At 63.1% G+C, this 24,341-nt stretch overlaps 3 protein-coding genes across 15 annotated transcripts in view; 2 read left to right on the forward strand and 1 right to left on the reverse strand.

Moving 5' to 3' along the window:
* Positions 1–10: 10 nt before the first annotated feature.
* APBA3 (amyloid beta precursor protein binding family A member 3) lies at positions 11–7,122 on the forward strand. The gene is made up of 10 exons (XM_069790025.1): positions 11–1,360; positions 1,788–1,827; positions 2,284–2,429; positions 2,589–2,675; positions 3,237–3,395; positions 3,755–3,934; positions 4,145–4,357; positions 4,978–5,097; positions 5,843–5,983; positions 6,129–7,122. Exons 1-10 carry the CDS (start codon positions 230–232, stop codon positions 6,198–6,200), a joined length of 2,289 nt encoding a protein of 762 aa, XP_069646126.1. The 5' UTR covers positions 11–229; the 3' UTR covers positions 6,201–7,122.
* Positions 7,123–7,361: 239 nt separating this feature from the next.
* On the reverse strand, positions 7,362–19,986 carry TJP3 (tight junction protein 3). 2 transcript variants are annotated; one of them, XM_069790023.1, is made up of 21 exons: positions 19,458–19,885; positions 18,918–19,017; positions 15,134–15,322; positions 14,924–15,048; positions 14,602–14,704; positions 13,963–14,416; positions 13,552–13,655; positions 12,375–12,537; positions 12,195–12,285; positions 11,891–11,955; positions 11,636–11,714; positions 11,351–11,507; positions 10,839–10,947; positions 10,156–10,375; positions 9,618–9,814; positions 9,303–9,398; positions 8,920–8,990; positions 8,501–8,806; positions 8,144–8,368; positions 7,856–7,899; positions 7,362–7,689 (listed from the first exon to the last, which is right to left on the reverse strand). In XM_069790023.1, exons 1-21 carry the CDS (start codon positions 19,688–19,690, stop codon positions 7,590–7,592), a joined length of 3,231 nt encoding a protein of 1,076 aa, XP_069646124.1. In that variant the 5' UTR covers positions 19,691–19,885; the 3' UTR covers positions 7,362–7,589. The 2 variants fall into 2 exon arrangements, with proteins under 2 accessions (XP_069646124.1, XP_069646125.1); XM_069790024.1 differs by lacking the exon at positions 7,856–7,899 and having other exon boundaries at positions 19,458–19,986.
* A 713-nt stretch (positions 19,987–20,699) lies between these two features.
* Positions 20,700–24,341, forward strand: part of PIP5K1C (phosphatidylinositol-4-phosphate 5-kinase type 1 gamma) — a 46,910-nt gene continuing 43,268 nt past the window's right edge. For 4 of the 12 annotated variants that reach the window (XM_069790041.1, XM_069790031.1, XM_069790033.1 and 1 more), the window contains exon 1: positions 20,703–20,983. Coding sequence is in view for 11 of the 12 variants with exons in the window: in XM_069790031.1 (XP_069646132.1) it covers positions 20,884–20,983 (100 nt within the window). In the remaining variant the exon portion in view is untranslated. Of the gene's footprint in view, positions 20,984–24,341 lie in introns of all 12 variants that reach the window. The other 8 variants (XM_069790040.1, XM_069790037.1, XM_069790034.1 and 5 more) reach the window with 5 other exon arrangements.

Raw genomic sequence — 24,341 nt, forward strand, 5'->3', positions numbered from 1 at the left:
GGCCGGAAGCGGCGGCGGCGGGGCCGTCCCTTCCCTTCGCCGGGCCGGTGGCGGTACCGGCAGCGAGCGAGTCTGCACGGCTCGGCCCTGGCCCCGGCAGGATTGGCCCTGGCCCCCCCCCCCCCCCCCCCAGCCCCTTTGACCCCCCTCCCGCCTCTGTAGCCCCCCGAGCCGTTCTCCCCCGCCCAGGGCGGCCCCCCCACCCCGGTGCTGCGGCCGGAGCGACGCCATGGAGAGCAGCATGGATTTCCAGGCGGCTGCGCTCTCCGCCCCCTCTCTAGGCAGCGACGAGGCCCCGGAGCCGCCGGCCATGGACACGGAGGAAGGGCCTGCAGTGCGACCCGGCGCCCCGGAGCTCCGTGCCGGTGATGGGCGGCCGGAGGGATCCCCCTTCGTCGCCCTGCTCCCCGGCTGTGGTTCCGGACAGGAGCTGCCCGTCCCCGAGGGTCAGCGGAGGGGACCGGGACCCAGCTTGGGGCCTGCTCCAGCCTCGGACCTCGGAGGCGGCGGGGGCGGACAAACGGAGCTTTGCCAGGACTTGGGAAGAGAGGTTGAAGAGGAGGCGGTGACCGTGGAGCCACAGGGCTCTGCTGGCTGGAAACCCAGCACCAGGAGCACCCCTCGGGACGGAGGACACCCCCGAGCCCCCAGCAGTGGTGACCCGGCAGGCATGGAGCTGGACGAGGCCCCCGAGGCTGGCGCCCACCTGGGCAGGGCCAAGTGGGCCGAGGATCCAGAGGACGAACCCTCGGAGATCCAGGGCCTGCTGGCCCAGCTCGAGACCCTCGACCCCAACCTCTGTGACCACTCACCAGCCTCGGAGCGGGGCCCACCGCTCTCCTCACGTGCTGGCACAGCCACTCTGGTGGGTGAGCAGGCCCGGCAGAGCTACGGAGAGTGTCAGGGCAAGTGCCGGCCCTGCCCACTGCACGTGGCCATGGGCCGGGGCCTGGAGACACGGCCCTGCTGCGCCCAGCACTCGGCCTGCTCCCGGCCCTGCCACGGCCTGCTCTTTGCTGAGGCCGACCGGGAGGACTTGCTGAGCCTCCTGTGCTACGAAGGGGGGCTGCCCGAGAACAGTACCGAGACACCCTTGGCTCGCTCCGATGTCCTGGCCGGGACCAACTTGGAGATGCTGCAGGCTCAGGAAGAACTGGCTGCTGTGGAGAAGCCTGAAGGGCTGGGGAGGCCGGAGAGCTCAGAGGAAGAACATTCTGGCAGCTGGTATTATGGAGAGGGGCTCTGCGAGGTTGACTCCGCCTGCGAGGGCAATCAGGACGGTTCCCCAGAGCCAGCCTGGGTGGCCTTGCCTCCCACTCCAGCCCCGGAGGCAGAGCAGCCACCCCAAGGCGGCGTGATCGTGAGTGCATCGCGCACGGGCTACGGTGGTGTGGCAGCGAGCCAGGACGTGCCCCTTGGCTCTGCTCCCTCGTGGGGTTTTGGTTGGGAGCAGAGGGGAGCCAGGGATGTCTTTTCCTCAGGTCTTACAGGGCCTCATACTGCTGGGGTGCCCAGGCAAGACCCTCGGTACTGGGTTTGGCTCCTGCTGCCCTGAATGTGGGGAGATACTTGCACTGATCTGTGCATGCCCCGGGGAAGAGGCTGGTGGGTCCAAACAGCCCCCCAGCCCCAGGACCCTGCGCACCCCCTGAGCCCCGGGACCCCAGCCTCAGGACACTGTGCCCCTTGCTGTCCTGGTGCTCCAGGGGCAGCCTGGCCATGGGGCAGGCAGGCTGAATCCCAGGGATCCCAACCAGAGCCTCACCTGCTCTCTCATTGCTTTGCAGAACAGGGACCCCCCATCCTCTTGCCCGGCCTTCAAAGAGGGTGAGTTGCCTCTATGCTCGAGCAGCAAAAAGCACCCAGAAGTCCTGACCCACCGCCTCCTGCTCTGACACCGAATGCGAGGTGGCCAGGGGTCCTATCCGGGGAGGGACCACCCTGCTCTGTGCCCACGCAGGTTGGGAATGTGGCTGCAGACTCTGTGTGGCTCATTCGATCCCAGCTCACCCTTCGCTGAGCAAATGGGGGTGCTTCGGGGATCGGGGAGGGAGGATGCTCAGGCTTGGGAAGGGAGAAAGAGGGATGCCAGGGTGTGCCTGAGGGAAGGGGGAAGCAGCCCTGGCTTCAGAGGTGGTCCCCCGGTGATGCCAGGAGCCCATCTCCCAAGTGCTGAGCTGCTTTGTCATGTGTAGGAATGCAGCTAATGGGCAGTAGGAGTTGCTATCCCAGTTTTGAGAGGCAGGGGGGCCAGCCCCTGCTTAGTCCCTCCCGATGCCTCAGTTCCAGGCCCTTGCGACCCAGAGGATCTGCTGGACGGTGTGATTTTTGGGGCAAAGTACCTGGGCTCCACACAGCTGGTCTCGGAGAGGAACCCCCCAACCAGAGTCCGCATGGCACAGGCCCAGGAGGCGGTGGACAGGATCAAGGTGCAGGAGGGTAGGGGGGTATGACTGCCAACAGCCTGGCCCCTCATGGGTGTGGGGCAGTGCTCAGGACCTGCCCAGGGACACCTCCTGGCTGTGGGGCAGGGACCCAGAGGAGTCCTGGCAGTAGCAGTGACCTCTTCTGGGCACTTCATTCTGCAGGCACCGGAGGGGGAGTCCCAGCCCATGACGGAGGTGGATCTGTTTGTCTCCACACAGAGGATTAAGGTGCTCACAGCTGACACACAGGTGAGCAGGGAATGGGAGTACCCGCATGGCTTTGGGGCTGTTGAAACCTTCCTGTTTGGCCTTGGGATCTCTGCTTTGCACCCACGCCAGTGGTGTCGTGCCCAAGGATGGCCTATGGGTGAGGACATGCGACTGGGAGGAGACCTGTCATTCTGCAGCCGTCCCATGCAGACGCATCCCTCTGCTCTCTGCATGGCTGCATGAGGCTTCTCATGCAAACTGCACTTCATGGGAGCTGCTGGGTTCCCAGACCAAGCTCCAGGGAACCTAGGCTTGAAATTTCTGTAGCTCTTTGCCTCAGGATTAGTTTCTGCTTTATAGTAAGAGGGAAGAGCTGTCTTGTGCCCCAGCAGCACCCAGAGACACAGATGAGTCCTTGATTGAAGGAGCTGTTTGTATCTTTTAGCATAGACATGGTTTCTGCCCAGCATGTGCCAGGTATTTGAACTGCATCCTGGCACAGTGGCATTTCAACCCAAACCCTTCATGCTTGTGGCGGTGCCTGGCTAGCTTGCAGGCTGCCATGGGGCTGAATGGCTATGTCCGTGTCCCCCTTGCCAGGAGGCCATGATGGATCACTCCCTCCAGACCATCTCCTACATTGCCGACATCGGCTCCCTCGTGGTGCTCATGGCACGCCGGAAACTGCCTCGGCGGTCAGAGGTGGCAGAGGAGAAGCGGCTCTACAAGATGATCTGCCACGTCTTCCACTCGGCCGATGTGAGGCAACATGCGAGTCCCTTGGGAGGGCAGGGTGGCATTGGGGTCCTGGTCCCTGTCTCGCTGTAATGACTGGGTGCTCTGGGTCTCCATGGTGGGGGCTCCTGATGAGCACATAGAGGGGGAAGGAGCCCAGCCTGAGCACCTCTGCCACATAGAGGGGTCTAGCGAGAAAAGGGGGGAGGATTGGAACCATAAAGGGGTCGATTCAGGTAGGGAAGGAGCTAGGATGCTCTGGAGCTCCCAGGGCACAGTGCCTGTTCTGGGCATTGCAGGGCGCTGACAGCTCTTGGATCCAGTTTGGCCATGAGACAGTAAGCCCTGAACCATGGGCACGAACAACCATTCTCTTTCCCCAGGCCCAGATCATCGCTCAGGCCATTGGGCAGGCCTTCGGTGTGGCCTACCAGCGCTTCCTGGAGGCCAACAGCATTGATCCGAGCGAGCTGAGCCCTCGCCAGTACAGCCGTGCCCTCGAGGACCAGGAGCAATACAATGCAGAGCTGACCCACTTCTCCCGGCAGGAGAACTGCAAGGATGTAAGAGCTGCTTTGGAGGGGTGGGGATAGTGTGGGGTACCCACTGGCACCTCTGTGTCATCCCCTCCATGGCTCCCAGAGCAGCTGAGGTTCTCTCTACAAAAATTGGGCCCCATCCCAGCTGGCTCTGAGCCCAGGACATCTGTGCTGGAGCTGGCACACGTGCCCCACGACTCTGGTGACCGTAACCTATCTGTGTCCCCCTCACAGGTCTGTATCCGGAAGCAGAAGGGGGAGATCCTGGGCATCGCCATTGTGGAGTCGGGCTGGGGCTCCATCCTACCCACAGTGGTCATTGCCAACCTGATGCACGGGGGCCCTGCGGAGAGGTCGGGTGAGCTGAGCATTGGAGACCGCCTCATGTCCGTCAACAGGACGAGCCTGGTGGGGCTGCCCCTCACCACCTGCCAGAGCATCATCCGGGTGAGCCGGGGCTGCACGTGGGGTGGTCTCCTGCCTCCACCCTGGCAGGAGGGCAAGTGCTGCCAGAGACGGGGACCAGCCTGAGTGCATCTGGGAGTGTCTGTAATGCCGGCATCCCCCGCGATGCTCCCGGCTTGGGGACGGCTGGGTAATAGGAGGCTGTGGGGGCAGAGGGGGCAGGACCGTGGGGGCCATACCCACCCTGTTGTCTGCAACAGTCTGCGTGCTTGGGAAGAAGGGATGTGACAAGGCAGGCACAAAGACGGGGACTAAACTTGCTATGGCAGTGTGCAGGCAGGGCCCTGCCTGAGGAGGAGGGTGGGTGAGAAGGCAGGCACCTGTCCTGTAGGTAACCTGTTGCATCTCCTACCTCCTGGGCAGGAAGGAACTGAAAGCAAGGACAGTGTGGCCTCAGGGGCAGAGTGGGATATCTTGGACTGGATTTATAAGTTCTTCTCCCTGAATTTGAGCACGGCAGTATCCCTGTGTGTGCCTCAGTTTCCCCACTGAGAACAGGTTGCTAATCCTCAGTCTTCCTATGAGCAACATGGCTGCGTCGCCCCTCTCAATCATGCCGAATAGCTCTCCAAAGTCTAACAAAGCCCCATCCCATCCTCCAGGAGCTGAAGCACCAGACAGAGGTGATGCTGAACATCGTGCACTGTCCCCCTGTCACCACGGCTGTCATCCGGCGCCCTGACTCCAAGTACCAGCTGGGCTTCTGTGTTGAGAATGGCGTGGTGAGTGCCTGCGGGGATGGGAGCGGAGCCAGGCTGGGGTCAGCTGAGGGCTTCCACTGCCCATCTGCCATGGTTCTGGCTGTGTCCGCATGGACAAGCACACAGCTCCAGTGCTCCTTGTGCCTGCCAGGGCTGAGGTTTCACAGGGCTCTGCTGTGCCACAGCAAAAGGCTCTTCGTAGCTCTCCTGCAGCACTGGCGGTTGGATCCATCTCCTTGGTGCTCCTGGTGCTGTTTGCTTTTGGAGTGGTGGTTTCTTCCTGACTTTCTTGGCATGACCTTAGTGACATTTGTTGCTATCCTGTGCCCCAGCTACTCCCTGCTCTGGGCTCCACAGTGGCTGCATTGGAAAGGCAGAGGAGCATTTCCAGGACCAGCAAGAGTTGATGGGGTCGGTGGAGGGAGTGGCACGGCTGCATCGTGCACCGACCGATGGTCCCAACAGCACTGGAGACACGGTCACCCCACAGGGATGCAGGAGCTGCCACCCCAGGGAGAAGCTCTGGCTCTGCAGCCCAGGCTTGATGGGGGGAGCTGAGCCCTCCGTCAGCCGGGAGAACAAAAGCCTGCAGGCTGCCCTTGCCCTACAGCTGAACACATCACTCCGGTGGCAGCAAGGCAAAGGGATATCCCTGCCCTCATTGCACGCCCATGGGCTGGAGGAGACAGCACCCAAGTCCAGAGCTCTTGCCAGGCCCTGGGCTGTGGGCACAGCTCTGATCTTACCAGCGCTCCCTCCTCCACAGATCTGTAGCCTGATGCGTGGGGGCATTGCAGAGAGAGGTGGCATCCGTGTGGGGCACCGCATCATTGAGATCAATGGGCAGAGTGTGGTGGCAACACCCCATGAGAAGATCATCCAGATCCTTACACAGGCGGTCAGTGAGGTGAGCTGTCCCGGGCTGGGTGATGGCCAGGGCCCCCATGCTGTGGGGCAGCTGTAGCTGCACACAGAGCAGGCTGGGCTCAGTTTTGCACCAGCACCCTCCAGCCCTTTGGCATCTCCCACCTGATCTGTGCGTCTCTGCCTAGGTCCACATCAAGACCATGCCGGCCTCCACGTACCGCTTACTGACTGGGCAGGAGCAGCCCATCTTCCTCTGAGCCACTGGCCATGCCCGGCTGTTGCTGCACATGCCTGGGGCCACAAGGGCAGGATGGACTCTGCCTCCTGCGCCAGCACCCTCATCGGAGCCCTCTGGTCCCCAGCAGGGCCTAATCCTGCACCTCTTTGGTTTTACTCAGGACACAGTGGGAGACTCTTGAGGGCCCAACACCCAGCTTGAGCAGTGTCAGGGCCTGTGGTTCCATGGTTTGGGCACCTCCTCCCCCTCCGTTAACCCATCCCTGCCTCACAGTGCCTGTACAGTGCCTGTCCTGCTGCTTCACAGCATCCCTTGCCTTGGCCTGGTGCTAGCAGGAGGAGAGGGGACCCTGCATGAAAGCCACGGATGGTGCTTTTACACTCACCGACGGTGCCTTTCCCCATGTGGGGATGGTGCTGGAAGCACAGCTCTGGGGCTCTCCCTAGCATGGCCCCAGAGCAGCACTGACCTTGCACACCAGTGTGTGGGTGCATGCTGGCACCCCCAAGGGAGAGCCGGCAGCTCCCAGACTCAGCCTTAAGGGGAGCACCACCCTTGGCACCTGGTTCTCCTCCCTGGCTTTGCCAGGGGCCTGTCGGTGGTGCAAATGAGCTCCCTGTTAGACCTGTTGTGCCGAGCTGGGAAACTACCTCTGCTTTTCCCTGGTGCTGCCTTTAACCGCTCTGCACGCACAGCCAGGCTGCAGCCTGCCAGGGCACTGGATCGTAGCCCTCGGGGCTGTCCCTTGGTGTAGCGAAAGGGAACATGGCACTGCCCAGTCCCACACGCCAGGGAGCTTAGGTCACGAGCCCCAAGGACCAGCCCTGGGTGATGGCATCTCTTCGTGAGTGGGTCTATGGGCCCCTATGGCTGAGGCAGTGCTGACCTGCCTTTGCCTGCGTGCTTGGTTGATGTAAAAATAAAAGTTTTGGGGAACATGGGAGGCTGTGTTTCAGGAGCCCTGGCTGAGCTGCAGCAGGGGAGGCTGAGCTCCGAGGGCTGCACCTTGAGCCCATTGCAGTGGCAGACATTGGCACAACCCAAGCCTGATCCTGCACCAGTGCTTCTTGGGGCAGGCAGGGCATCTGGCCGTGGAGGTGCCTGGGTCCCAGCAAGGCCACCCTGTTGCATGGGTTCCCCCTGCGCGCTGCCACCCAGCACGTGTGGAAAGAGCCTGTCCTGATCAAAACATCCCTTTTATTCCGGCAGCAGAGGCTGTGGCCAAAAAGGGGAAGGAGGCACTTGGTGGTGCTGTGTGGTGAAGGATACAGCCGGATTAGGCCCAACCCAGCCTGGCTGCGGGGTGCTGCGTGGCACCACCTGGACTGTCACACGGACCCAGTGGTGTGGGGCTGCGGCAGGGCTGGCTCAGGGACCCCAGCTGCCCAGTTAGAGGCCAGCAGTGCCACTACACATCTGTAGCTGGGCCCCACTCGTAGCCTTCATCCTGGTCCGAGTCATCCCTGGCCCGTGTGAACCTCTTCCTCACAGCGTCATGCTCGTATTCCCTGGGGGATGAGAAGCCGTGGTGATGCCTCTGCCACCCAGTCAGGATGGGCATCAGAGACAGTCTTCTGCTGGGCAGGGTCAGGCCTGGCAGAGCTGGCACCTACAGCTCCAGCAGCCCTTCCCCAGCCCCAGGGCTGGCTGTTTTAACCCCAGTGCACAGGGTACCTGATGCTGTCGTAGCGCTGGCCCTGCCGCTCCTGCTCGGTCACCTGTGAGGGACCAGAGACATGGGGTGATCAGAGGTAGGGGCAGGATTTGTGCCCCAGCCTGGGGCTGGGCTGTGTTCCCCCATGGGGAACCAGAGCTGGGCATGGATGGGCAGCTGGAGCCTGCAGCAGCTAGAGGTGACACCCTGCCTGTGCCACAGGGGATAGGAATTAGCCCCCGTAGCCCGGCACCATGCCACCCTGCCTCTGCCCCACCAGCCCCTCATACCAATACGGGGGGACCCACCTGCTTGCTCAGGCCATGGCTTGGGGATATCTGTGCTGGCTCGGAGGAGCGGGCCAGCCCGGGCTGGTCATAGACGTCATCCACCTCGCCATCAGTGTAGGCACCCGCCTCGCCATCCGTGTCATCGTAGTCGCTGTTGGCGTGACTGTCACAGGTCAGGTAGCCCGAGGCCGCTGTGCTCGGCGGGTTCAGCAGGTCCAGACTGTCCTCCAGTGCCACATCTGCCTGCCGGGTGGGGATGACAGAGACCTGGGACCCCAGCTGGGGGGTTGGGTGCACGGGTGTGTGGCCCCATCACCTGCTTGGCTGCAGCCCCAGCAGGCTTGAGCCTTGCCGCAGGGAACCCATGCCCCATACCTGCTCCGCTGTTGTCCAAATAGGCTGGCTCTGCTGCGTCCTGATGATGTCCTTGATCGCCTCATACCAGGCATTGCTGCTGAGGCTGACAGTGGCAGTGAAGAGGTGGCTGCAGTACTTCTTCATCTTGCTGGCCTGGGCGTAGAGGCGCCGGGAGCTCTTCCTGGAGTCGGGTGCCAGCCACTGGCGCATGGCCTTGATGCCCTGCCGGCTTTCAGGCTCACAAAACACCACCACTGGATAGTACTGCACATAGTTGAGACGCTCCACGGCCGAGGGCGTGATGTCCAACAAGGCATGCTTGTCCTGGGGCAGGGCACGGCCATCAGCCCCGCTGGGGACAGGGATGGAGGCTGTGGGCTCCCCCAGCCCCAGACCCTGGCCCACCTGGCTCCAGAGACATGGGAAAGGTCTCTCACCTTTTCTGCGATCTGCCGGACTGAGTCCAACTTGATGACCTTGGATGACGCCCCATCTCGGGGCACGCTCACTGCAGGACACGGAGATGTGGCGTGAGAGGGGCTGGGGGAGATGTGGCATCTCCAGCAGCCCCAGGCTGGGTCTGGCTGTGCCCAGCCGTGGGGACTGTGTCCCTCAAGGTGGGGGCATGTCTGGGGCCTGGCTGGTGTCATGATGCATGGGGAGAGGGTGAATGAGTCCAGGAAGGTGTTGGGGTGTCACAGGGAGGGGGCAATATAAGGCAGGATGAGGACAGAGCCACAGGTAAAGAGCTCCCACAGGTCCTGGACACTGAGAGTCTGGCTGCTGGATGCAATTTCCTCACAGCGTGGGGGGCACTTACAGGCAATCTCAAACAGCTCGGGCAGCTCCGTGCTCAGCTTCTGCATGACGATGTCTGCAATGGGGCCCAGGATCACTACTGGCCGCTTGAAGCTGGCTGTGGGAAGAAGATGGACCGTCTTAAGGAGGCTGGAGGGTGAGTGCAGAGCTCACAGCACCCAGGCTTCTTGCCCTGCTCCTCAAGGTGCTTGTGGGCCTGGGACTCACCCCACTCCTCCCAGGAGAGCGGAGCCCACTAGCACCCACAGAAGGGTAGCCCTGGGGCCAACATCCCCTTGGTGGGTCTGAGCAATGAGGACACAGCCCTGGTGCCCACCTTCCTTCAGGACCACCCTCTCGTATGGTGGGTAGTGGCCCTGCTTTGTGAGTGCAGACAGGTCCTCCCGGCTCTTCCGCAGCATCTTCTTGGCTCCCCGCAGGCCCCGCAGCTTCCAAAACTCAGCCCGTGCCCCGGAGGGGTTGGCACTGGACGTGGCTTTCAGCACCGACTCCAAGCTGGCAATCTGCTCAGCCCTGGGAGGGGAAAGGGCTCAGGACCTGGAGTCTCCAGATTTACCCCCTGACTTTTTCTCTCCAGGCTCTGAGGAGTGGGGCAGGAGAAGCCAGCGTCCCTGCTCAGTGCCATGGCCAGATGAGGCTGTGGTAGCCTCTTCCCTCCAGGCACCTGGACAACCAGAGCATCAATTGCCCTATCACCCCTGAGAAGGGATTTCACCAGCTCACACTTCCCACCACTGCTCCACCAGTCCTTGCCGACCTTTTAATGGGCCCACCATCCATGTCCCTGTCTCACTGGGAAGCCATCTCCCAGCTGGCTCTGCTCATCTTGGGGCCATTCCTGGCTCCATCCCTACCTGCTCCGGTTGGGAATGATGCCCTTGTCCTGTTCCTGCAGGTCCCTGCCCATGCGCACAGCCAGCCAGCTCCCCAGCCTGCCCCGGTACATGGTGTCCAGCACATGGAAGACGTCCCCACGGACAAAGCTGAGCCCTGACGGTGTGTCCTTCTCGAAGTCAAAGTGCGTCCGGATGTAGAATGAGTCGCCCATATTGGATGAGAGAATCTTCCTGTAAACTGAAGCCCAGGGTGAGAGGGACCATCAGGGCAAGAGGTGGCTGAGGAGGAAGATGCTGGAGAGGAAGGTGCTGGAGGGATATGGGAAGGAGCTAGGCTGGCCAGAAGCCTCCACAGTAGCCCTTGCTGCTAAGGAGGGCGTTGGGGACACCTTTTCCTCCCATGGCTCTCTCAGGCATGCTGGTGACAGCAGGACCTGACCCCAAAGCCCACACTGGCCTCCAGGCTGACCCATAGTGCCAGAAAGTCCATGTGCTCCAGTATGCCAAGGCACAAACAGGGCCAGGATGGTCTGGTGTGTGTCCCCCCATCACCTCTCTGAAGCAGGACAAGTGGGGTGTGGGGAAGGACTACCCTGTGGGGGCAGAAAGGGCCACGGCAAGTCCAGCAGCTCTGATGCTTGCTCAGAAGAGACAAGAGAATGGAGAGGCACAAGCCCAGGACAAGTCAGGTCATCACTCACTGTCCTGCTTGCTCTGGATCCACAGAGTGATGTCCTCGCCCGGCGGCAGGCTCATGAGATGCTCTACGGCCTCCTCACGGGTCAGGTTCTGGAAACTGGTGTTGTTCACCTGCCACAGAAAAGCACTCAGGCATGGCCCTGCCAGCAGGATGGAGGGTGTGGGTGCCAGCGGGGATCCCCCAGACAGCAGTGCCCAGGGCAGGGTGGGAAAGGGAACTGGTGACTGTCACCCAAGTGCCTGCCACAATCCCTAGTAACCTTGGGGGAGGGCCTCTGGGCCAGCTAAGGTGGTGCCTGGACCCCCCTGGGTGTTAGCATGGTGCCAGAGACAGGACCATCCTGTCAGGTAGTGCCCACAGAGCCTGCCTCGCTGGTACAGGCCATGGGCACCAGCACTGACCCAAAATGATGCCCAGCCGGAGAAATCCAAACTCCAGGGAGGTATCAGACCCAAGAGGGATGGGGCCAGTCTGGGTGCAGCAGCATTCGGAGCAGTTCCCAGCCCCAAGTACCTGCAGGATCTGGTCCCCTTCCTGGATGCCCTGGCTGTCAGCTGGGCTCCCCTCCTGCACGCTCGACACAAAGATGCCCACGTCGTTCCCGCCAGCCAGCCGTAGCCCGATGCTCTTGGCCTTCACGAAGTGCACGACCCTGGAGTCGGCGCTGTACCTGCCATGGGGGAAGCTGCAGTCAGCCCAGCGGTGACATGCCAGGGAGAGCACAGGGGGTCACCAATCCTGTGCCGGAGCAGCTCCCTGTCTCCCCCAGCCATTCCCCACCGCCTCTCGCAGACATACCCGTCCTTGCGGGCAGCTCGGGCAGTGGGGCTAGCGTGGGGGCTGTGGCAGCTATCCACCTCCACGGCTTCCAGCAGGTCTGCAGGGAAGGAGGGCTGGTCCAGGAGGTGGCAGCGGCACAGCCGCTGCCAGGGCAGCCGAGGCACAGGGAGACCTGGCGCGGCTCTGCCGGGGGGTTTGGACAGCGGAGACATGCAGGAGCCAGGAGCACACTCAGTGCCCTTGGCTCCCCCAGCCTGATCTGAGCTCACTCACCAGGGCCCCGAGCATTGTCAATGATTGTGTCAGCTGCAGGGTCTGTGTTCGATCGTCTCCTCTCCCTGGAACAAAGTTGGGGCAGGATTTAGGCAAGTCATGGAGGCAGGCACTGGATGGGCACAGGCAGGCAGTGGCAAGTGGGCAGCAGGGACAGTGGAGCAAGCTGGGGACTAAATGGCAGTCCCACCTTCAGGGTGAACTGGCTCCAGGATGGAGGAGAACCAGCCCCTCCAGACAGGCAGAGGACACAGGGGGACCTGACGGGGGAAAGAGGGGCTCATAGGGACAGAGTGGGGCTTACGGTGGTGAATTCATCCTGGCAGCAGCTGGAGGTCGCGGGGATGTCTCAGGGGATGGAGGATGGGACAGTTCAGAGTCGATGTCAGAGATATCTGCAGCAACAGAAGGGAAGACACATTAGTGACCAGCCAGTCCCTGTGCTGTGTATTTGGCCCCCAGTCCCGTCACTGTGTCCCTTCACCATCCATCTGGGAGCTGTCACTCTGGATGTCTTCTATGTCAGGGATGTTGATCAGGAACTGCCGGTGGTCCCGGAGGATGAGCAAGGTCAGGGTCCCCTCCGTCCGCTCGATGAGCTTCTGAGTGTCAGCCAGGGACATGTCCTGACTGGCCACCCCGTTGATCTGGAGGGGGAAGAGCAAGAGGCCTCAGGGCACTCACTCCTGGGAAAGCTGCCCCCAGGAAAGCTCCGCTCAAATGTGATGCTCTAACTGCCACCTTCCCAGTCCCTTCCCAGCCCCTCCAGCCTGGCACCAGCTCCCACAGCTTTGCCTATCCTGGGTCACGTCCCCGTTCCTGGCTGCCTCCCAGTGGACCTCATCCTGCACAGAGGAAACAAATTAGTGAGGCTAATTAACTCCCACCTTTAGCTGCAGGGGGGCCCTGCATAGAGGCAGGAGCTGCAGACACCCACTCACATGCCTGAAGCTCAGTTTTACTTTGGCCTTGGCCCAGCACTGTCCTTCCATGCACTGGAGTGGTGCCGGGGAGTCAGGCCCCAAGCTGACCGTAGGGCTGTGATCTCCCTGTGGTGCAGCAGCTTTTCCCACTGGATTTCTGGGATGAAATCCCTCCCATTTGCCCTAGAGTCACTTTGGCCCTAGTTCCCAGCAGCCATGGGTCTGTCTGGCCCATGTGTGCAAACAAAGCCCCTCCCTCTATTTTCTCCTCCCCAAATACTTTAAGCATCATTTCACCTAACATACTTTGAACACCTGAGCTCCTCAGGCTGACTGCTCCCCCAGCAGCGACACACACACACAGCAGGGGACCACATGCTGTGGGGATGGCGGGGCAGATGCGATCCCACTGTAGCAGTGGGACAAACCCCTATCTCCACTTGAACACTGCGGGGCTGCCTCAACCAGCCAGCCTTGGCATCATGGAGAGCTGGTCCCTGAGAGCCCACGTGGGGACCCTGGTGATGGCTGGGGAGCCCCTGGTGATGGCTGGGGAGACGGGGCAAGGTGTGGGCACCAGACAGAGCTGCCTCCAGCCAAGCTGCCATCCTTTGCAGGCAACCGAGAGAAGCACACTCTTGGCTTGTGCCCTGCGGTGACACTAGCCAGGGACAAGCCACCCGAAGAGGGGGAGATGAGATCCCCAGCAAGTGCCGTGCACCCTGTGGGTCCCCGTACCTTCAGGATGAGGTCTCCCTCCTGCAAGGAGCTGCGCTTTGCCGCCAGCCCGCTCTCCACTATGTGCTTGATGAAGAGCTGACTTCCCAGCTTCAGGCCATACTCTGCACCAGAGAGACCCCATGACAGTGCCTGAGCCAGGCAGATGCAGGACCCCCTCGAGGTCCTCCCTCGCCACCATCCCCACAAGCCTGCCCCAGATCCCCTTGGGGCACTACCAAGCCCCAAAGCTGAGCTCTGCAACCCCGGGCTGAGGCCAGGCAGGTTTGGTGCACAGAGCATGGCATGCACTGCCTCCTTACCGCATGCCAGACCCTGCCACCAGCCCTGCCATCGCCTCCTCCCCAGGGGGACACACAGCCACAAATCAGGTGACAAGACACAGGCACAGAGGGAGTGGGAGAGCCTCACCTTCGTTCTGCTTCTGCTTCACCAGGACTGACGTGATGGGCTTCATCGGCACATCCCGGCGCGGCAGACGCTTGAAGCCTGACACCAGGGCCAGCCCGTTGGTGTCCCCTTCGTGGCCAAAGCCACTGGCGGAGCAGAGCCGGCTGTAGCCCCTCCGATCTGAGCCACTGCCGGGGCTCTGCCTCCAGTGGCTGCTGTCCTGGCTTCGCCTCCGGCTCCGGGACACTGGCTTGTGGTGGCGGTGGTCATCCCGGTGGTGGCCAGAGCTCCTCTCACTGGACGAGTCCCCGTCGTAGCCCTGGCTGTGGTCCAGGTCATCCCAGGAACGGCGCAGGGCTGGATCTGCACCTTGTGACCCATAGTCCTCGTCCGAGTCATAGCGCCGGGGTGCGGTGGGGGACCCGGGGCTGCTCTTGCTCACGGGGAGGTGGACCGTCTTCTGCCTTTTCAGTGTCTGCAGGTGCAAAGTGAGGAGGAGAGAATGGTGGGTGCAGCTATCTCCGCCAGATCTTTCTACAGCATTTCCAAGCCCCGAACAGGAACCCTGGGGCGTGTGGGACAGGGGAACTGGGATGGGGACGGGAACAGTGCAGTCCTGTGCACGACGCCAGCCCCCATCCCACCACAGGGCACACTCACGATGTTGGCGATCTTGCCACAGGTTTTAAGTGTCTGGATGGCAAAGGAGGACAAGACGTTCTCCATGGAAAGGCCGTTCACCATCACAATGTGATCCTTTCTCCTGGGAGGGAAAACACAGCCGTGGCTCTGCCCCAGGTGCAGCCCCCAGCCGGGGGGTGGCTGGCAGGGTGGCAAGGGCACCCGTTGCCCCAGGGGGACCCCATCCCAGCCGGGCAGGGTGGCAGCAGTGCTGGCCCTGTTCCAGCAGGAGCAATTTGCCGCCCTTCCAGTCCCTGCTGGCAGCGAGCAACCCCAGGTCCCCACGTCCTTGCGCACTCACTGGAGCCGGCCCACCGCTGGTCCCCCGGACACCACATCTGAAACGAACACCGCTGTGTCCCCAGTCATCTTGTTGGGACGGTCCCGGCCTCCGGAGACAGCAAAGCCAAAGCCCCGTTGAGGGTCCTAGCGGGGATGGGCAGAGAGGGGTCAGGCAGAGCCAGCCCCACAGACCCCGTCCCCTCCGGCAGCCACCCCGGGCCACACTCACCTTGCTCAGCGTCACCGTGTGCTGCTCCCAGATCACCATCTCCTCCATGGTGGCCACTCGCCAACACAAGCGAGGGAGGGCAACCGCAGCAGCCGGCCGGCGTGGCAGCCCCTGCCTGGCAGCCGGGGGCGCGGACCGGCTCTGGCTCCTCTCTGCAGCCGCTGGCCCCTTCCTCAATCCCACTTTGGGCTGCAACAAAGAGCAAAAGCAAAGCTGAGCTGCAGGCACTGGGGATCACAAGGGTGCAGGGCATAGAGCCCCCCGTGGTGCCCAGGCACCCACCAGGTGTGCCAGGACTCGCAGCTGTGCCGCACCCCGGCTGACCTTATGTGGGAGCTGGCTCCAAAACCCAGAGCTGCCTCCGTGCATCGTGAAATCACCCCCTCGGGAGGTCCATCTCTGTCCCCTCGGACATGTGTGTGTCCACGGAAGGGGAGGTTTTATGCAGGGCAAGCAGGTCAGGACCCGTCTCCATGGCTGGGACCACCTGCCCACGCCATCCTCGTGGTCCTGCTCCCCTCCCTCCTCCCAGGAGCCAGCAGACCCTGGGGTGCTGATTCGGATGGTGCTTCAGTGCCCTCCTGCCCACCTGCTCTGGGCTCTGGCATGACAGCAGAGCCAGCAGCTCTGCCAACTGCTTCAGGAGCACCAGTGCCCTGGCTTCGCCCTTTGGTTTCCCTGGATTTTCCCCAAATCCAACATTTTCCACCTAGGACAGACGAGCCTGACTGACAGGGTGATGTCCTCTCTGGGCTGAAACGCCTGGGGTGGCCCTGGGGATCCTCTCCACTGGCTTCTGCCTCCCCGGAGGAAACATCAGCATGAACCCAGAGAGATGCGGGATCCCTGTGTGGGGTGGGGGACAGCGGGCCCAGAGCCTCCTGCAACTTCCCATGGGGTGGGACAGGAGGGAACCAGTCTGATCAGGGACTCAGAGGGTCCAGGTTTATCTGTGCCATTGCATGTGCCAAGAAAACCCCAGTGAGACCATCAAGTGATTCTCCAGGGCGATGGGGATGGGACAGCCAACAGCCCAGTACGATGCCACCACCATCACCAGGCCCTCACCCCTCTGACCAGCGCAGGGACCGGGGAGAACAGACCCACACCCATCGCCTGCCCGCACCAGCCCCGAGCCCGCAGCCAGAGGGAGGTGAAATGCTCCCCCCCAAGCTGGGCTGCCCCCGGACAGCGTGTCCCGCTCCTGCCCCAGGCATCCCCGGGGCTGCCAGCGCCCATCCTGGTCCCACCCACAGCACAGCACAGGCTCGACACAGCCACAGCCATGGCACAGGCACAGACACGGCCCATCACAGGCACAACGGGCCGTGACCACGCCGGCACTGCCGCATCGGGGGTAGGGCACCCTTGTGCCACCACTGAGGATCAGGCAGCAGCTCGGCTGGGGGAGATCTCCCCAGTGCTGACTGGCTGACAGCTGAGGCATGGGCACCATCCCCTGGCACCGGCTGGCTGGCAGCTCTGCCACGGCAGGACCCCGAGATCCAGCTGGCCGATGGCTCTGCCACCACAGGTCTCTCCGGGCACCGATTGCTTAGTGAACAAGCAATCTGAACGGCTCTGCCGTGGCAGATCTCCAGGGTCTCGGATTGACCAACAGCTCTGCCAAGGCGGATCTCCCAGGGCTCTGACTGGCCCATGGCTCTGCTGCAGCAGCAGCCCCCAGTTCTGGCTGCGCTGGCCCTGCTGCCCGAGCACCCTGTCCCATGGCACCCGCCTGGCCCTGTGGTACCCGAGGGCTCGCCAGTGCAGCTCGGCCACCCTCGAGCCTGGCCGGGCCCCCGCGCATCAGTGCCATGGGAAGCAGGAAACGTCCACAGTGCCTTTGGGAATTGGCCACGGGGCACCTTCAGTGGGACCAGGGTGCATCAGAGATGAGCACCAATGCACTACAGGCAATGCCGAGCAGGGATCCCATGGGGAAGCTGGGGCCGGTGGTGGGCAGCCAGCCCTGGGGCAAGTATGGCAGCTCAGCGCCAGCATGGGGGCTTTCTGTGGCCAGCCCCCAGCTGGAGCTGCACTGAAGCAGCCGTCCAGGCACCCAAAATGAGACGCAGCTCACGGCAGCCCCAGGGAGGGACAGTGTAATCATTCACCCAGGCCTCAGAAATAGCCCCAGCCAGCCGGGCTGCAAGCCGGTGAGAGCGGAGGGCAGAGTCCAGGTTTCCACTCCACGTCATGAGCCGCCGAAATCAGCCCGAGCGCCCACCCACCAATGCTCAACACGCAGGGACACATGTGCCCAGGGGGTGGCTGGAGCCGAGCAGGACCACGGTGTGGCGGCACCTGCGGTCCTGTCCCAGTGCTTGTAAGACTGGTAATAAACAGGAGACCCCAGCATGGTGGTGGGGTGGTTTCCTGCCAGATCAGTGAGCCGAACTGGCGGGTCCTGTCTCAGCCATGTCACCAGTGTCAGCCAGCCAATGCTTACAGGCTCCCTGGACACCCGTGGGTGACATGGCGTGAGCCACAGGTCCAAGGGACCCTAATTGTGGGGCAGCCAGAGCATGCCCCTCCCTGGGGTGACAGCTCATCCGCCGTGCCAGAGCCGACCCCGCTGCCACCCAATACAGCCTCTCACTGTCCCCAGATGGTTTCCACTGCTGTCCCATCACCGGGGCACCACAAATCAGCCACGCACCTGTGTCCCGCTGCCGCCCGTGGCTCTCCGTGGGCAGTGGTGGTCTGGGGCAGGGGGCACAGCGTGGGGACGGCAGCAGCTCCTGTCTCACCAGCCGGCACGAGCAGTGCCCACGGTGCCACCACACCCCGGTCCTGTCCCCGGTCTCCCCCGGGGCGGGGGGGACCTGGCGTAGAGCCTCCCCTGAGCCAAAGGCCGAAGCTGGCAGCCGGAGGAGCCGGCTCGGCCGGTTTCCAACAGAAACCAACCAGCCCGCACCCGAAATGGCCCCGCCAGGAGAAGCAGTATCTGGGCAGAGCTGACTGTGGCCCAGCCTGAAGTGCCCAGCACCAGGCACCAGCAGCACGGGGAGCCCCACACACCCCACTCTGCCCTATGCATGTACCGTGGCCGGCGTCTCCCAGGGTTTTTAATGCCAAATGAAGACCAGGCCGTGCCGGGGCAGCTCGTCCCACGGCAAGGTCCCTGATTTGGGGCTGGGCCCGGCCCCAGGTGATACCGCCAGCAATGCCCACCATGGGGACAGCAACGCAACAGGCGGGGAGGTTATTTATCGGAACATGACGCACCCTGCCCACCCCAGCCTTGCCTCATGGCCATCCCCACCACCCATAAACTGTTTCCTAACCCCCCCGCTGATGTGAGTCCTCAGTCTGGGACCCCGAAGCTTTCCCGGGATCAGCGGGGTCCCGGGTCTCAGCCAGCAAAACTGCTTGTCCCTTTTCTGGTCCTGGCCATGCAGGACCAGGGTCCCAGATCCCCCCCAGAAGCCCCTCTAACCCAACCCCACCCCCCTCGCGATGGGCTGACCCTAACCCCCTGCTCTGGGAAAAGGGTCTCTGGGAAGGTCTGACCCAGCTGGGGTGTAAATCAGTAGGATGGAGGTACGTCCTTCAGCCCTTGGGGTGCAGAGCTGTGACGGCAGGATCCCAGGATCCCACACACACACCCCAGAGTATCCCCCTGCACCCAGGGCAGAGCTCCAGGAGGGTCAGCGGCTCCTGGAGCCACCCAGAGAGGGACAAAGCATGGCCAGTTCCCCAGGTGAAAGGACGGCTGGGTCCCTGTCCCCAGCCGGGATGCGGGGCCGGTAGATCCCGGGGGACAGGATTAGGCACTCACCGCGCCTCGGATCCGACCAGGAAGGAGCTGAGCTCCTGGGCTGGTGGCAGTGGTGTCACTCCAGGGTGCCTTGCGTAACCCTTTGTGGGCCAGACGTTGCCTGCAGGAGGGAAGGAGGTGGAAGGGGGTCCCGGGGCAGCTGCTCGGGCACAGCAGGAGTCACGGGGGGGTGGCTGTGCCTGTTGTCCTCCACAGTGCTGGTGGCTCAGCCACGTCCACTCCCCCCCACCCAGCCCCAAGCAGGGACAGACTCCCAGGATGCTGGCCATGGTGGTGCCTGGGGACGGGGGTCCTTCCCCACCCCTGCCCAGCCTGGCCCTCTCTGAGGAGCTGGCGGGGCTCTGCACCAACCCGCACCCCCAATCCCCCTCAGCAGCCGTGCTAGGGAGTCCCCAGGGGGACGAAATGCCTTCACGCAGTGCCCCAAGACGGGACAGGGAGGGTGGCCAGCCTGCGTGCCCCGGTCTTGGGGGTGGGTGGGCAAAAAGGTGCCCCTGCTGATGGCTGCCGTCCCCTCTCCCTCTCTCCTCTGCCCCCCACCTGGACACCAGCCCCCCGTCATTCCTCTTTCCGCAGGGTCGCTTTCCTGCAGTGACAGAGATCAGCTCCACGCCTCGGCTCTCCGTCCAGGCTGCTGCTTCCAGCCGGGGCCGGGGCCGGGGCCAGTACCGACGCCGCAGGAGAAGGTCACAGCCTTGCGGTGGGGCGTCGCGGGGGGACCAGTTCCTCCTGAACCCCCCGACCACCAGCCGCCAGCCCGGAACCGGAGCCATGGAACCACCGCTTTCCCCACCGCTCCTCAGACCGGCGTCAGGCGGCTTCGTCTGACCGAAGCCCCCCACCAGCCCCACGGGGAGGCCGGAGCAGCTCCCGTCCAGGCGGCCGCCGCTCCCCAAGCCCGGCCGCGGTCTCCCCAGCCGCGCCGGGGCCCCGGCTGCCCTCCCGCCCCCATCGGGGCCGCCGGCACCTTCCCCAGCTCCGCCGGGGGCTGGGCGTCAATGCCGCGCCGGATTCCCGGCTGGGGCCGCCCCTGCCCATCAGACGTTCGGCCCCCGGGGCCGGGGACCGGGGTACGCCGGCGTGAAGAACCGGCTCGGGAGAACCGGCGGGACCGGCCCGGCCCGACCCGCGCCCTGGGGCCGCTGCCACTAGATGGTGCCGCGGGCCCGGGAGGAGCCAGGTCCCGGCCCCGGGGCGGGGAGCGGCGGCGGCCCGGCCCGGCCCGGCCCCGGTGCTCTCGGAGGCGGCGTGCCCGCTGCCCGGCGGCGGGGCAGGCCCGGCCCGGCGGCTTTCACGGCTCCCGGGAGGTTCCGCCGAAGGGGGAAGGGGGGTGCAGGCGGCTCCCGGCACCGGGAGGGCCCCGGTCCCGCGGGGGGCACTGGGGCACGACACAGGGCCGCGCCGGGGGCGGTCGGAGCCCGGGGTCCCGCGGTACCGGGGTCCCGGGGCAGGCCGGGCCCCCGCCCCCGCCCGCACCGGGCCGGCCCCGCCCCCGCTGCCATGGTGACCGGCAGGCCCCGCCCCCTCCACGGCTCTATGGTGCTTCTCGCCCGCTAGAGAGGATTGGGGGTGGGGTGGGGTGGGGTGGTCTTTCCCTCTGCCGCTCTATGCTGCGCGAGGCTCTGTCCCTCCCTTCCAGGCGGAAGCGGTCGCGCTCCCACAGCCCGCGGACTATCGCGACAGCCAGCCCCCACGTCGCGATTAATTCCGGCGGAAGGGGATCGCTCTACTTCCGGTGGTGGCCGCGGCCCCTTCCGCCCTGCGGTGCTGGGGCGTGTCTAGCCGCGGCACCTCCCGCGCTCTATGGTCCCCGCCGTTCCCAGTCTCCTCAGCGGCGGCGGCCGGAGCCGGGAGGAGCGCGGCGGCGGCGGCGGCGGCGGGTGCGGGCCTGGGCCTGGGTTTGGGCCTGTCCTGCCCCGGGCCTGCCCTGCCCTGCCCTGCGCTGCCCGCGGCCTTCGCGGCCGCCATGGAGCTGGAGGTGCCCGAGGAGGCGGAAGGCTCGGCCGTGGCGGGTGCCGGTGCCATCACCCCGGAGGCCGGCGTGGGGGGACTGGACGCGGCAGGAGGTAACGCGCTGCGAGCACCGGGCGGCCGGCACCCTCGGCCGGGCTCCCCGGGGTGTTCCCCCGCGTGTCGCGGTCCCCCCGAGGGGCCGCTCCCGGCCGGGCCCCCTGCAGTGTGTCCCCCCGTGTCTCGCCCCCCGCCTGGGGCCCACAGTGGTTTAGCCCAGCCTCACCCCCCGGGGGGGTCCGAGTGGTACCTCCCAGCCGGGCCCCCCCGCATTGTGTTTTATATACCCCGGGGTGGGGGGGGTGGGGGGCTCGGAATGGTTCAGTTGAGTCCGCCCCCACCCCCCCCACACCGGAGTGTGTCACCCCCGGGGTACCGCGTGGTCCTGTCCGACTGCCGCTTCCCACCCACCCCCCGGGGGACCCAGAATGGTTCGGCCCCCCCCGGGGCTGCCCCTTGGCCCGGGACTCCCCAGGCACCGGCGGGGGGGGGGAGGCCGGGCTGGGGCTGCCCCTTGTCTCCGGCCGCCCCGGGGTGTCCCGGGCCGGTGCTTGCTGGGGACGGGCAGCTGCGACCCCCGGGGCAGCGTGTGGGGGGCAGGCCGGCCTGCCCGCCTCCGGGGCTTTTCCCCGCCGCCCTCTGGCCCTCAGCCCCGGTACCGGCCCCGGGAAGCTGTGGCGGGCGCTGCGGCTCCCTGGGGAGCGGGTCACGCCGGAGCAGCCACCCGCTTGCCCGGCTGGCGAGGGGGCCCTCGGGCCGTGCTCCCCGCTCTCGTCTCCGGGGATGGGCCTCGGGCCTTCCCCTTCCCTCGGTGGGGCGGGAGGGCCCGGAGGGGGGTGTTCGCTCAGGGGAGGGTCCTGCCTTGCTCTGGGGAGTTGCTGCCCCGCAGGGTGGGTGGCATCGCTGCCAGAGGGAGACGGGGAGGGCCGTGTGCCAGCGGCAGGGAGCGAGCCCACGGCTGACAGCACCGCTGGCAGCCTTAGCAAAAGGCTTGGGGTTCCTGGGTTGGCAGGATCACATACGTGGGGCTGGGCAGGAGCACCTGCCTCCGCCTTTGCTGCCTAATAACGTGTAGTTCATTAATAACCTCAAAACTGCTGGCTTTAGTTTTGCGTGTGATCGTACAGCCGCGTTCTGTGGTTGGGCTGGCAGGTTCCTTTGTGGGCCTGATGCGAAGCTCCTGAGCACTTGTCTGAGCCTGAAGTTGATTCAGAGCCTGCTACGAGGTAGACAGGCTTTGGTTGTGTTATGACAGCAACCTCCTTGTCTTCAGGCCTTTAAATGAGGATCATTAGATGTTCTAAAAACCAACAAATTACAGTGGAAGCTGTGATTGTTCCACAGATGTCATCTGTTGCGCTGGGGGGGGGCTGGATGTAACACGTAATTTTTGGTAAGGTGCTGAGATTTAGGCAAGTGGCAAGCTGTCCCCGGCCTTTCTGCTTCGGTTCCTCGGTACTGCAAGGAAAATGGAGAGGCTGGCTGTGTGCAGCTTGTCTTTCCCGAGCCTGCTCGCGGCACTCCCCACCCACCGCTCGGACCTCTTTGTCGGGAGTGTTCTCCCAAGCACGGTGTGGTGTGGCTGGTGGACTTCCAGTTTATGATGCTGAGAGAGCAAAAGAGAGAACCTCTTGCCCGTGAACAATTAAAATATTGTTTATCCTTCTGACTCCTCTGTCACCTTACTCGTTTTGGGGGAGGGTAGAGGGTCGTTGCTCAGGACAAGACAAGTTGTCTGTGGAGACTGTTGCTCAGGAGGGTTTAAGCAGGGAGTGTGTGTTTTTCTTCCCTTTGCAAGTAAATCTGAATTTATGAACCTGTAGGCTGTCTACGTTACGCTGATAGTAAAAGAGATGAAACAGAGCCAGTAGTCTCACCGATGCTTTGATTTTTCGACTCAAGTTGCTTACTCCTCACTTGGGTAGTGTCCAAATTGTGTCACTTGGCCTCAGCCGCACTTGCAACTGGAGCTCCCAGGAGTGCTGGGGACAAGGTGCACGGCAGCTAACGAGTATTTTCTGGAAGAGAACAAAACCTGGGGGGGACTGGAGCTGGCCCTCGGTGGGCCGTGCATGAAGGCACGGCTACACCTGCACAAGGCGTGGGCTGTGCTGCAGGTCTCGGGTCAGGACTGCCAGCTGATGGAGCACGTCAATGTGCTCTGTGGTCCTCGTTGCAGCAGATGGGAATACTATATGCCAGAGCGATGTGCCCGGGAGCAGAGGGGGTTTGTGCTGAACACTGTCCTGTTTTGTTGACTGTTTCTAAGCTGATGGCGACAAACCCAATTTACCGTGCACAGCACTGATGCCTTTGCTGCTATTTGCAGCAGTGGTGGAGGTGGTCAAATGCTCGTGGCCCACCTATACAGGTGCTTCGTGCCGCTCACCTTAATGCTTATGCCGTTGATGAAGGATTACCAGTGTAGCCGAAATCTGCTCCCCGGCTGTTTGCCGGGGAGCGAGGATGGCTGTGTGCTGCGCTCTTACTAAACAAACGTGGTAAGGTTAATCCAGACCATGGGTGGGGTCAGCAAAGATCTTCCCTAAGCACTCAGTAAATATCAAGAGGGGAGCTGGTTAGTCTGGTACAGGAGTAAAACTGGGTGGAGGAGAGGGGCTGAAAGTCAGGGAAACCTTGACAGTAGGTTGACTTAAGGCATGGAGAGTCTTCTGAAGGGAGCTTTTGGAAGTCTCCTAATATGCTTTGAGGGAGAAAACCTCATTTAGTGCCAGCAACTGGACTCACGCATGAACACACAGGCCCAATTCGTCCTTTTCTGAGAAACCTGGCTTTCAGGTTTTTAAAAGTTTTGTAATCACTGTGCTTGAAAAGGGAGTTTCAAAATCTGATGGGTGTAAATGGCTGCTGTGTCTCCTCCCTGAATGCGCACCGTCTTGCCCTGGAAAGGGGCTGCAAGGAGTGTAAAGGACTGTTCCCTGGGTTTGGTGCAGATAGCAGAGCTGTCAGCAGGAGTGGAGGCGGTGTGTGGAGGCACTGTGTGCGTGCAGGGTGAGAGGTGAGCACCGACACTGTTCAGGCTGGGGTGCCCCAACCCCAGAAATGGTTGGGTGAGGAGAGGGCACGTCACCATCCCTCTACCGGGGTGCGGCCTGGAGACAGAGGGTCTGGAAACACCCTTTTATCCAAGGGGACTCAAGTTAATGGAGCGCTGTTGGTACAAAACTGATAGCAAAGCCCATCTCCACCATCTTGCAAAGGTGGAAATTCTCAGCCTGATGGGGAAGTAAAGTTGACATTCAATTTATTTCCGTTTCTCACATCTTCTGTTATATGGGTTGCAGTCTGCCCATCATTTATGGTTTAAATTCTGGGCAGAAGCCTCCAACATATTCTTCAGGGTTGAATTCCTCTGCTTTAGGGAGCTGAAATGATTTAACAAGTTTTTATGCT

This window comes from Haliaeetus albicilla, chromosome 8 (assembly GCF_947461875.1).
Source record: "Haliaeetus albicilla chromosome 8, bHalAlb1.1, whole genome shotgun sequence".
NCBI lineage: Eukaryota > Metazoa > Chordata > Aves > Accipitriformes > Accipitridae > Haliaeetus > Haliaeetus albicilla.

What these genes read in the sequence shown, in the direction of transcription:
- APBA3 (XM_069790025.1), top strand. Translation starts at nt 230, where the DNA reads ATGGAGAGCAGCATGGATTTCCAGGCGGCTGCGCTCTCCGCCCCCTCT. An exon ending in GGCAGGAGAACTGCAAGGAT is followed by an intron (nt 3,935 to 4,144) that starts GTAAGAGCTGCT and finishes TCCCCCTCACAG; the next exon opens with GTCTGTATCCGGAAGCAGAA. An exon ending in TTACACAGGCGGTCAGTGAG is followed by an intron (nt 5,984 to 6,128) that starts GTGAGCTGTCCC and finishes GTCTCTGCCTAG; the next exon opens with GTCCACATCAAGACCATGCC.
- TJP3 (XM_069790023.1), bottom strand. Translation starts at nt 19,690, where the DNA reads ATGGCTCCGGTTCCGGGCTGGCGGCTGGTGGTCGGGGGGTTCAGGAGG. An exon ending in ACACGGTGACGCTGAGCAAG is followed by an intron (nt 15,049 to 15,133) that starts GTGAGTGTGGCC and finishes CATCCCCGCTAG; the next exon opens with GACCCTCAACGGGGCTTTGG. An exon ending in GTGGCAAGATCGCCAACATC is followed by an intron (nt 14,417 to 14,601) that starts GTGAGTGTGCCC and finishes TTGCACCTGCAG; the next exon opens with ACACTGAAAAGGCAGAAGAC.